Raw genomic sequence first — 12,641 nt, 5'->3', positions numbered from 1 at the left:
CTGTGAGACTTTGTGTTTGAGAGGTGTATATATAGTCTATGTAATCAGTCCAAAATTAGCTTCAGCTGTGAGTGTCTAATCAATGGTGACTTGGAGCAGGTGAGTGTGTTTGTTGCATGACTGGGATCTGTAGTCCATAAATCGACAAATTTGTAGTTCGTATGAATGTGAATGTTTTCCAGCAATCTATGGTGTTTAGATTGCTGGTGATTATGACAATTTGCATGTTGTTGCTTTTTTATGTAACGATTAACTACTATTTTTATCTTCTGTGGGTTATGGATAAAATATTGTCATTCTAATAGTTTAATAAAATTTATTTGACTTTTGGAGATCATCAAGTGATCCTCTGTCATTGCCCCGCAAACCTCATTTTGGGGAACCACTGCTCTACCAATCCAGTACAGTTCAGCATGGTTGCGTAACCATGCCTAGAACTCCAGGCTTTGAACATTTCATACAATTATGCCGCACTATACCCGGCACACGTGGAAATAAAACTGAAACCATACCTGACTGTTCTAAGAACTATAGAAAAGTGGCCAATGTTTTCACAAAGAACCTTTCAAATTTCTAGGACCTTGCACCAAATTGGTCAATGGTAGTGGAAAAAAGTATTTTATAACTAAAATATTCTCATTAGAAAAAAATATGTTCCTATATAAACTAAGGTTGCTATGGCATCAAACCAAAGTGAACTGTTTTTATTATTATTATTATTATTATTATTATTATCATTATTATTATCATTATTAATAATATTTCTCTATGAGTTTTTATCAACAATCTCACGACAATTCGTAACTTTTTGATTTAGTGACTAATTTGTATGAATCTTATCTGTACAGTTTAGTATGATTTGTTTATCCCCCAATGATGTTTAATGGCAGGGTTGGGTGCCACTCCTCCTTTTTAACCCTTCACCACACTGGTGTGATTAGAACATTCAAAGCGCACGCCATCAACTGCTAAAATTCAAATCTGACTTCGCGGATCGAGGCACAGTTGTCACAAATCACAATTTGTTTATGTTTTCAAACAAATAAAATTTATCTTAGGTTTCAGACATTCAATTACACATAACTACAAGCAAAACATACCATTTAAGGTTTGTAAAATACACACAGATGTCTACTGAGACGGCGTTAATACTTACTTTTCGAAATAACTAGGCTATCTGCTTTATTCATGTAAGATACACACTGTTTATGTTACTAAAATATTTTCTCTATTCCTCTCCCAGATAAACAGTTGCTTCCCTTCAAGTATTTTGGAAGAAACTTATGAATAAACATGACGTAAATCCAGCAGCTCGTAGCTTTCCTGCAGATGTTGCTAGAAGGGATACAGCTGTGATCAGAAGTTAAAGAGAAGTATTGATGTGAGTGTCCTCAGCTGTATCCCATCTAGCCTTTACCGAGCGGCAGGGCAGGACAAGTCTTGATGGGATACAGCTTATGATACTTGCCTTAATATGGTCTTAGCCATTAATATGGACACATAAATATTTTTTGTCCTTTATACATCTTAATAAACACAATGAATTCTAAGTAACAGTCACAGAAAAAAATAAAATAAATAAATAAATTGTACATTTTCATATGACGGAAGCCACTAAATGGACAAATAGTTACGTTTCCTCATGAGATCAGACTGATTTTTATAGGTCAAATTCCTATTGTTTTTGACAAAATTAATATTACTATGAAACATGAATGCTTAAATCGCAAGTAATGATCACATATATAATGAAATAAACACAAAACAAAACTAAAAACTAAAATCTCAAGTGAATGATGGCCAGGTTGAGAAAATAATAACTGACCAACTTCTGAAAACTTGAATGGAGGCTTTTAGGATTACAGCTCTCTTATTCTGTACGAATGGAATTTTAGCAAAGCTGTGGGCGAAAACATATGGGACCAAATAGTGTCATTGACATACAGTATATGACTAAAGCTTTAGAATCTGTTGTAAATCCTCAGAATAGCCAGTAGCCACTGCACTGAAAATAAATACCATATTGATTTGGCAATTTGGATAATGTATAGTGAAGGATTTGTGATTGTGTACGTTAAATGAAATAAACAGAATATAACTTGAACAATAATTCAAAACTCACCCCAACCTCCACATGATCTGAACCTTTATCGTCCTGCTTGTGGAGAATATCAAAGTAGTATCGTCTGGAGGCCATCAGACTGAAAGGGAAACAATGAACATGAAATATTGAATCTATTAACAAATATTCATCAGCTGGAGTACCCACCAGATTCACTTGATTGCCTTTCAGCTATATGAACACTCAACCAACCATTTACCCAGACTACACCTCCCATCAAGCTTTACATCTCACAGCTGAAACTGATCTCAAATCTAGACACTAAAACACAGCTGCTTATTATTGATTACATACATTATATAAACACCACACTCACACACCTTCATGATGGTATATTGTTTTGTGTCGTAAACTTGTTTTGTGTCGTAAACTTGTTTTGTGTACGTAAACGTAAAAAAGTTTCTTGTTTTCTTTTTTCCTTATTTTGATTGCCAGACTGTTTCGTGTTTTATGATTATTTCCACCTGGCCAGACATTGTCCTGTTTGTTCCATAACTCCTGTTTAGCCTATAATTTTATGTTGGTCTTCTATTACTACATTACGATACCATATTGTATCTCATTATAACCTATACTGTAACAATAAAGTGGATTATTGCTGTTTGAAAAATACAGCAAAAGCAATGTGATATCAAACTAGCAAGAACACAATACAGTATATTATAAAATAGTAGCTTTTCATATTTTCTGGCATGCACCAAATCATATATTATGGTGTAGCACATCATGTATCAACATTTTGCATATTGTTTTCTTTAGTGTTCGAAAAACTCAATCAACATATTACATTCTGCATCATTTGTTTACTTTATTATTTACTGATTTAGGTAATTTACTTTGTTTGCTCCTACCAATTCCTATAACATTTGCATTATTCTGCAACTCATCAAATCAATACCAAACATATTGTGTTGTGTTCACTGGTATCTAGAAAAAACAAGTGAGCAAAGAATCTAAATGCAGCTTAAATTTTACTTAATCAGAAACAAAGATGGTAATTTACATGGAAATAAACATGAGGAACACATCTAACAACAAAAAAGTCAAACAAACACAAACAAACAAACAAACAAACAAACAAGTCTTATCACATTATTTTATTTCTGTGTGTAGTATCCTAATACAACTTATGGCAACTTATAATAAAACACTGATATATAACATGCTTGCGCTTGGAAAAGTGTTTAAACATTTTTTAACAAATGAGGTTATTTTGCTATAATAATAATAATAATAATAATAATAATAATGATGATGATGATAAAATTGATAATAATAATAATAATATTGATAATAATAATAATAATAATAATAATAATAATAATAATAATAATAATAATAATAATAATAATAATAATAATAATTGTGTTAATTAAATTGATAAAATAATGATAATTGTAGTAATTAAATTTATAAAATAATAATAATAATAATAATAATAATAATAATAATACGAAGAAGAAGAAGAAGAACAATAATAATTATATTAATAACAACAATAATAATTATAATAATAACTGTAAGAATTAAATTATCAATAACAAAAATAATAATAATAACAATAAAATAATAATAATTGTATTCATTAAAATTATAAATTAATCACGTATAATAATAATATTATTATTATTGATAATAGTAATAATAATAATAATAATAATAATAATAATAATAATAATAATAATAATAATGATGATGATGATAATATTGATAATAATAATAATAATAATTGTGTTAATTAAATTGATAAAATAATGATAATTGTAGTAATTAAATTGATAAAATAATAATAATAATAATAATAATAATAATAATAAGAAGAAGAAGAACAATAATAATTATATGAATAACAACAATAATAATTATAATAATAACTGTAAGAATTAAATTAATCATTAATAAAAATAATAATAATAACAATAAAATAAAAATAATTGTATTCATTAAAATTATAAATTAATCATGTATAATAATAATAATAATATTAATATTATTGATAATAGTAATAATAACAACAACAATAATAATTGCATTTAAATTGATCAATTAATCATTTATAATGCTAACAATTATATTAATTGAATTGATAAATTATTAATAATAATAATAATAATAATAATAATAATAATAATAATAATAATAATATCAACAACAATAGTAATAATTGCATAAATTAAATTAATCATGTAATAATTTATAATAACAATAATAATAATAATTATTATTATTACTACTACTATTATTATTATTATTATTATTATTATTATTATGTTGTTGTTGTTATTATTATGCTGTTGTTTTTAAATTTTAAAAATATATAATATTATAAATTATTGTCCTTCTATTTTATTAATATATAGCACTTCTTAAAAAAATAAGAAATGATAGGTATTTCAAAATGAAATGAAAATGAAATGTAATCCTGTTTTAGAAAGTTTGAACTTTGTTAAAATCAGGATAATAGAACAAACTTTGTGGAAATTCTGTTTGATTCCTTGGTTAATTCAAAATATATATACCTAATTTACTTAAAATCAAAATAATATATTGACACTTATAATATATAATATATAATATTAATCAATATTTTGAAAACAACATCATATATTGACTGATTAAAAAAAAAAAGTATTTTGGGCACATTTGTGTTGGTTGTGCATGAGCAAATGACTGAATCTGTGTGGTCTGCTGTGTCACTCGTCTCATCAAAATCGCATCTCCTCAAATGGGCCACATCTGCTGTTAGACCAGCACAATTAGAGCCCTGCTTGATTTCACACCTTATTACACCTCCAAATGTGACACATTATAAACATCGCTTACTGATGTGACTCGATCTGTCACTCTTCCATCAATACATCACTTATGTCTTTAACAGAGAACAAAATGGCAGTTAAGCAAAACCCAAATCTGCGGGTTTAAGCTTGTTATATTTACATGTGCTAATTATTTTATATTCGTCTTTTTGGTGCCCTGGCAATTTGAGAGATGATGTTTGCAACATGAGGATCCTGATGAGTAAATTTGCTCATGCATATTAATGAGCGTCGCTAATGCATGAGGCATAATTCAGCTCAGATGCTAGCACAAATGTCTTGTTTGCACCAGTGGGCCTATGAAATACTGAGAGCAAAATGAAAGAGGGAGAACAGATGTAGGAAAAAGATAAATAATCGATGAACTGAAAAGCATGAGAAATGAAGAAAAACGCCTGTGGTGCTACTAAAATGAGAGGTTTAAATTAAAATTAATGACAAAGACCCCTCATTTATATATATATATATATATATATATATATATATATATATATATATATATATATATATATATATATATATATATATATATATATATATATATATATATATATATATATATATATATATATATGAATGAATTAAATAATAAATAAATAAAAAAATAAAAAAATAATCTAACAGTATTGTAACAGTTTAAAATACATTTAAATAAAATAAATATATAAATAAAAAATGAAAGGAAAAAAAAAATTTATATATATATATATATATATATATATATATATATATATATATATATATATATATATATATATATATATATATATATATATATATATATATATATATATATATATATATATACACACACAATGCATCCAGAAAGTATTTATAGCACTTCACTTTTTCCCCATTTTTTTATATTATATTCTTATATCAGAATGGAGTAAATTCATTTTTTTTCCTCAAAAGTCCTCACACAATACCCTATAATGACAATGTGAAGAAAAGATTTTTTGAAATTATTGCAAACTCATAAAATTTTTTTAAAAAACCCGAAAAATCACATGTTAAGTATTCACAGTCTTTGCCGTCAAGCTCTAAATTGAGGTCAGGTACATTCTATTTCCACTGATTATTCTTGAGATGTTTCAGCAGCTTAACTGGAGTTCACCAATTCGGTTGATTGAACATGATTTGAAAAGGCATACACCTGTCTATATAAGGTCCCACGGTTGACAATGCATGTCCAAGCACAAACCAAGTATGAAGACAAAGGAATTGTCTGTAGACCACCGAGACAGGATTGTCTCGAGGCACAAGGCTGGGCAAGGTTACAGACAAATTGTGCTGCTCTGAAAGTTCCAATGAGCACAGTGGCCTCCATCATCCGTAAGTGGAAGATGTTTAACCACCAGGACTGGAGTGGAGAGCGGCCAGACGGAATCCACTCCCCATCTGGAATTTGCCAAAAGGCATCTGAAGGATTCTCAGACCATAAAAAACTAAATTCTCTGGTCTGATGATACTAAAATGAAACTCTTGAATGCCACGCATTTTGTTTGGAGAAAACCAGACACCGCTCATCACTAGCCTAATACTATCCCTACAGTGAAGCATGGTGGTGGCAGCATCATGCTGTGGGGATGTTTTACAGCAGCAGGAACCTAGATAAATCTAGATTACAATGGCTCATTTGAATTTGCTAAAGGCTTTCAGATTATATGTGCTACCCAAATATAAGTCTTTGAGAACGGGTTTCTCAAGCCAGGTGCGCATTAGATCAGGGACTCATCTCCTATTTCCAAAATCATAAACTGCTTGAGAAACTGTTCTACTATGATAATTGGTGATGAAAACAATAATATGTACTTGTGTTTACAGTTTATTCAGTTAAACATGAGTTTGAACTATAGGCCTACATAAGCTCGAAACAGCGATTTTTGATGATTTAAATCCAACTAAAGTCATAACTGAACTAAACAGAAATGGAATTAAGACATGTGGAGTATGCATATATTAGTGGCATTATTGAAGTAAACACCACGATCAAACTATTACCGTCATGTAGCACTTTACGCCATATTTTCCGAAAAGATCCACACATGCGGCTGTCAGTAAAGGACCGCGCACACACACACACACACACACACACACACACACACACACACACACACCGCAAAATGCAGAAGTTTTTGTTTACTTTCCATTTGGCATGCTTTAATAAATTCCACAACACTCTCACCAGTCCTTACACTTTATTTGCATCATGTCACGGTGGATGAAAGAAATGTTCATGAGTTAAAGTGAAACTGCCGAACTGCAGTTAAAGTCAGGCATCCTGCTGATTTGATTCAGAAGGGCACTTTTTTGTCTGACGGCTCACCGGTCAGGTATACATCTACGCTTAAATATGTGTAAAATATGTGAAAGATGACGGCTCACCACTAAATATATATAATATAATATAATATAATATAATATAATATAATATAATATAATATAATATAATATAATATAATATAATATAATATAATATAATATAACATAATATAATATAATATAATATAATATAAAATAATATAATATAATATAATAACTATACTATACTATACTATACTATACTATACTATACTAGAATAGAATATAATAGAATAGAATATAATAGAATAGAATTATAATATCGGCCTTTTATATTAAAAGTTACTTAAAATGCAGGCATTTATTAAGGTCTTTATTAAAGTATTTATACAAGTAAATGAATGTATATTTATTAAACATAACAATAAAATACATTTATACAAAATTACAAAATGTATAAAAAAAATTATAAGATTTAATTTAATAAAAAAATACATACTTTAAGAGAAATGCAGTAAGCAATTGTCTGTAACAGTGTATTAAATAAAAATGTTCTTTTAGTCATTTTTATTCACCCTTTTTGCAGGAAATATTCTGTATATATGTGTGAGTGAGAAAAAAATACAGATAAACAGGAAGTGTAAGAAAGACTAGGAAAAAAGTAGAAAATAGACCCCTCTCAGCGGGAAAAGGTGAAATTCTCAAGAGTGTGAGTGGGCCGAAAGCTCTCCGATTGAGAATTTACGGTCAGAGGAGGGTGTCGGTGACAGTGCAATTTCCTCGACTTCACACCAACTGATTCGCTCTGCCCATCTTCTATTCCACACTACAATCAATCACAGCAGGTGTTCCAGCATCGTGCCAAAACAAAGAGGGCCATCATAATGTGGAGTGGAATGCGGGAGATAGGACCATCTTTCTCTTTCCACTACTGCTTTGAAATCTAAAGCGCTGCCAGGTGCTAACCAAAGGTAACATTTTTAGGCATCACCAATAAAAAATTTGGTTTGAACCATAAAGTGTTTAATAGGAATTTGTCATTAATTGTTTCCATTGAAGGCAATTCCAGAAAACATGGATGAGGAGTGGATTGTTTTGTATAAGACTTCATACTGATTAAATGTAATGGAAATTACGGAAAGAAAGGAAAGAATATACCTGGATAGATGGTTTTCTAGAGTGAAATGAATATGAAATGAAATTAAACCAAGGCTATCACGCATCATAAGCAGGTTAGTTTATGAAGATTACTACAAGAAAGGCAAGGATGACCACGCAGATGAGACAGAGGGAGACGGTGAATTTAACATGACTAATGCTGCCCTGTTTACACGGTACACTGCAAATTTTAGATAGTAGATTTAACAACCTTAGAGTTAAAATAAACACTCCCTCTGAGTTTATATGGGAACCAATATAAAAGTGTTAAAATTACACTTTTGAAAGAGTTAACATTATTAACACTCAGAGTATTATCAACACACACAATGTTAATCAGCAAACTCTTATAGTGTAAAATATCTGTTAAATTTACGGAAAAATACCAGCAGCTGTGGTTGCCAGAATTTTTCCGTGAAAATTACGGAAGTTTCATAGAACTGTTTTAATTTACGGAAAATAACCGTATTTCATGATTTGATACAATGCTCAGTTCACAAAATCGTAGCTTAGTGCACAAAAATGTAAAGTCATTAGATGCATTATTGTGTTCATGTGCGATTAATATTAACAAAGATTTTCACTGCATCAGAAACTACTGTTTTTACCATTTTACATTCAGAAATTCAATCTACAGAATATTTCTGTTAAAAATACATTCCACAGTCTGTATTTTTCATCGAACACATAAGATGCTTGATCAGATCACAAGAGAAACACATTGCAGTTCAAAAACATGCCATGTATATGCTTAAGTCGAAGAGTTATTTGTCCACTTTCAATCATACTGCACAGGCTTTCTCTGGTCTTTCAATGTAATACTGCAAAAAAGTGTTTGTTTGTTTGTTTGTTTGTTTTTTGTAAAAATGTGTACATTTACTTCTAAAACAATCAAATACTTTATAAAACCTTATGCATTGAGAATTATTTCCTATATTTCTGGTAAGTTTGCAGCAAAATACGATGTTTATTTTAGCAACAGAAAATGTATTTTCATTATATTTAATAAAAAAATTCAAATATATATAAAAAATGGATATATTTTAGATCGAATTCACTGTAAAATATAAGACATTTTTTAAAAAGATATAGAAGCCTACAGAATTATTTTTAAAGTGTATGAACTGTATGAGCTGCAAAACTACATGATGAACGCGGTGAGTTTGCGTCAGTATGATGATGCAGGGGGGGAAACTGGATATTTACCTACCTAGTGAATCTAAAACATGTAGTAGTAATAAATACTTTTTAATTAAGTACTTTTTTTTTTTTACTTTTACTTGAGTGCAGAAGTGTAATTAGTACTTCAACTTTAACCAGAGTCATTTTAAATATGAGTATATGTACTTCTACTTGAATAAAGGATTTGTGTATTTTTGCCATCTCTGATGCCAGAGTACTGTATATGTTGAGTAATTGGTGGTTCATTCCAACCCTTGATAAAGCAGGGACAAGAAATGTGAGTGAAAGTGAGTCACGGTGGTAGTGTGATGTATATGTAACATCTCTGCATATAGAAAATAAACTAGAGACAGATTTGTTTACTGTATTGTAACATAAATCCAATTTAAGATGCAGATCTTATTTAAAAAAAAATACAAATAAAAATAAAAACTTAAATTTCCATTGTGAGAAACTAGAGCTGAACCAGACTATTTGATAGGTAAAACCCTTCAACCACCACCAGAATAAAATAAGTCATTTTACTTTAATACTTCAGCTGTGAAAAATTACCAGCAGAAAACAAACTAAACAAAATTGTGTGCACATTTTCAATCAATATGCTGACTTTAGAGTGGTATTTTTTAACACTGTTTTAGCAGGTTGTTTCACACCTCTAGTTTGGAAAAAGTCAGGAAAGTGGGTGTGTCCAGCTCTGTTTAAGTGGGACTGTCATTGGAGGAAAAGAGGGAAGGTTTGCATAAAAAAGGGAGTGTCTGTTTGGGCACACAATGATTTTCACAGAGGCAAAACAAACATAGAGACGCGGAAAGAAAGATGGGGGAAAGACAGTGACTGTTTATATGGGCATCAGTAATCAAATTAATTGCCAAGTTATTAATTTGTGGACTTTAGCTGAAGTTTGGCTCTTTCACTTTTATTCAGGAGCATTTCATGCATGCCCCCATGACAAACGAGATATTTGATGCGAGGAAAAACTGCTGGAAGAGTTTTAATGTAATGTTTGATATCACATGGCGAGTAGGAAAAAAAAAACCTCCGCTTTTATCCCTAACATAGATGCACTCGGTAGGTAGTATCAGACAGCCATCTGGGTATAGACTATTCTGTCACAAAATGTGGCGAAAATTCTATACGAAGGTAATAGTTTGATTGCAGTGTTTACATGTTTACATTCGGAGAGCCGCATTTACAGTTTATCTTTAAGTCCATAATATTGCAGTGAATTTAAAGGGCCATGACACCACCCCCCACACACACTTTCGGTTAAAGTCTACTTCAGAATTTTTTCAAAAGATGCATGATTAATGGGCGTGGAGCTTCACAAGCATCGGGCAGGAGTGGGCGTGGCCAGCAGGGGAGAACGTGAGCGAACGAAGCTAGCCCACAAAATGAGACAAACCGTGAGGAGACGCATGAGTTTAAAGTTTAAAGTTAAAATGCAAAGAAATGAACAGTGATTTAATGCCCTGCTACATTTGTTATTTGTAATTTCATATACACATAACCACAATTTATATCATTATAAAGATAAGTGTGTTCATGTAAACACTATAAATGAGGATTCTCCCTCAATCCCCGTATCCAGCAGACTTAGTGCAGCAGGTCTCCTGACCTGTCTATTTTAACCATTAACCCTGCTGGTAATCTGGAGGATTTAGGCAAACAGCAGAACAGTGATGTGTCTGAATGTGAACGAACTCCTGATAAAAGACAGCGTCCGCCATTCTCTAATTCTCGTGCTGCTCTCCTGACAAAAATGCTAGCAGCACACACACATCTTTGCTGTATGATCGGCCCTGACAAGATCGCGGGGGAAAACATGCAACAAACCCAGTGGATCATGGAAAAAAGGCATATGAGCCTTCATGAACGGCTAAATACTATGTGCCGTGGGTCCGTGACGTGTCTCACAGCTCGGGCTTGACTCTGGCAGGTCTTGCAGGTCTCATGAATAATTAAGCAGCCGGCTCTTCTCATAGGATAAGAAAACTCCGCTACGAATAATAATGAGAAACCGACGCGTCATCATTGCACTTGCAGTACTGCGCTACGTCGCCGATTTTGATCCCGCCCCAAAAATCATTTTAAACCCGGAAGCTGAAATTAGCTGACAAAAGCTCAAAATTATCCAGTTTTCCCCACAATTAAAGCTGACAGGTGCTAACATTGTAACTGATGCTCAACACACACAAATCTGTTAATATATAAAAAAAAGTTCTCCAGGGTGTCCTGAACCTTCAACATACTGTTAACTTGGTAACTTAGAAATCATTTTGACTAAGGTATGTCTTTCAACACTGAAATAATACTAAATATAAACGATACAAACTAAGTTTGCTATCTGAATAAACAAACAAAGACCACTGATCGCTTACTTACCAAATCTGTAAAGAAAGGACAGTCAACACCAACTGGAACCGCATTTTCTTTCAAAAGAGACAAGCAGCAAATCTGGATTTCACCATTTCCAGATGCGAAATCAAGATGCGAAAAGCTCTCGGGTAAAAAATGTTCCTTACAAATGTATTTTAGTGGAGTGCACTGTAATCCACACGTGAGTCTAGCTGCACTCCCATAGCAGGAAATGAAAACAAAACCTTTGTTGCAGTACATTTATAAACACTGACGACGCATGCCTTTAAACTATTCTTTTTCTTCCACTTGTTTTGCCAGCACAACGTAGCACCTTTCTGCCATCTGAACACTGTAATAGGTAAAAACAGTCTTCGAAGCTAGCATGCATATTAATGAAGTTGCACCGCATACACAATTGCACACGCTGATTGGTTTGAACCAAGCCTTTCTCATGATTTAATGCTGCACACTCAGAGATGTCACAATGCAATCCCAGGTACAACCATCCACTCTCCACACTGGAATACGCGCATGGGTCTAATTGGCATGACGCAGCACGGAAAATTTGTTTTAAACCGTAAGACAGAATTTGCTTAAAATTATGCAAAAACACCTCTTTTAACTTTTTTTTGTGAAATATATGTGTCCTAATAGTGTTTTTAGCAGTGTGGGACACATATATGACTTTAAACAGCTCAAAA

At 31.5% G+C, this 12,641-nt stretch overlaps 1 protein-coding gene and 1 pseudogene across 5 annotated transcripts in view; both read right to left on the bottom strand.

The window, feature by feature from the left end:
* The window catches only part of b4galnt4a (beta-1,4-N-acetyl-galactosaminyltransferase 4a), a 329,936-nt gene that overhangs the window by 54,856 nt on the left and 262,439 nt on the right, over positions 1-12,641 (bottom strand). For all 4 annotated transcript variants that reach the window (XR_015526501.1, XR_015526502.1, XM_087312347.1 and 1 more), the window contains exon 8: positions 2,123-2,201. Coding sequence is in view for 2 of the 4 variants with exons in the window: in XM_087312347.1 (XP_087168473.1) it covers positions 2,123-2,201 (79 nt within the window). In the remaining 2 variants the exon portion in view is untranslated. The remainder of the gene's footprint in view (positions 1-2,122; positions 2,202-12,641) is intronic.
* The window catches only part of LOC147837710 (uncharacterized), a 633,655-nt pseudogene that overhangs the window by 586,784 nt on the left and 34,230 nt on the right, over positions 1-12,641 (bottom strand). The gene's annotated exons all lie outside the window — the stretch shown is intronic.

Source organism: Danio rerio, chromosome 25 (assembly GCF_052040795.2).
Source record: "Danio rerio strain M-AB ecotype USA chromosome 25, GRCz13ab, whole genome shotgun sequence".
In the NCBI taxonomy this organism is placed as follows: domain Eukaryota; kingdom Metazoa; phylum Chordata; class Actinopteri; order Cypriniformes; family Danionidae; genus Danio; species Danio rerio.
The sequence above is the reverse complement of the archived record's forward strand: the minus strand, read 5'-3'. Positions and strand labels throughout refer to the sequence as shown.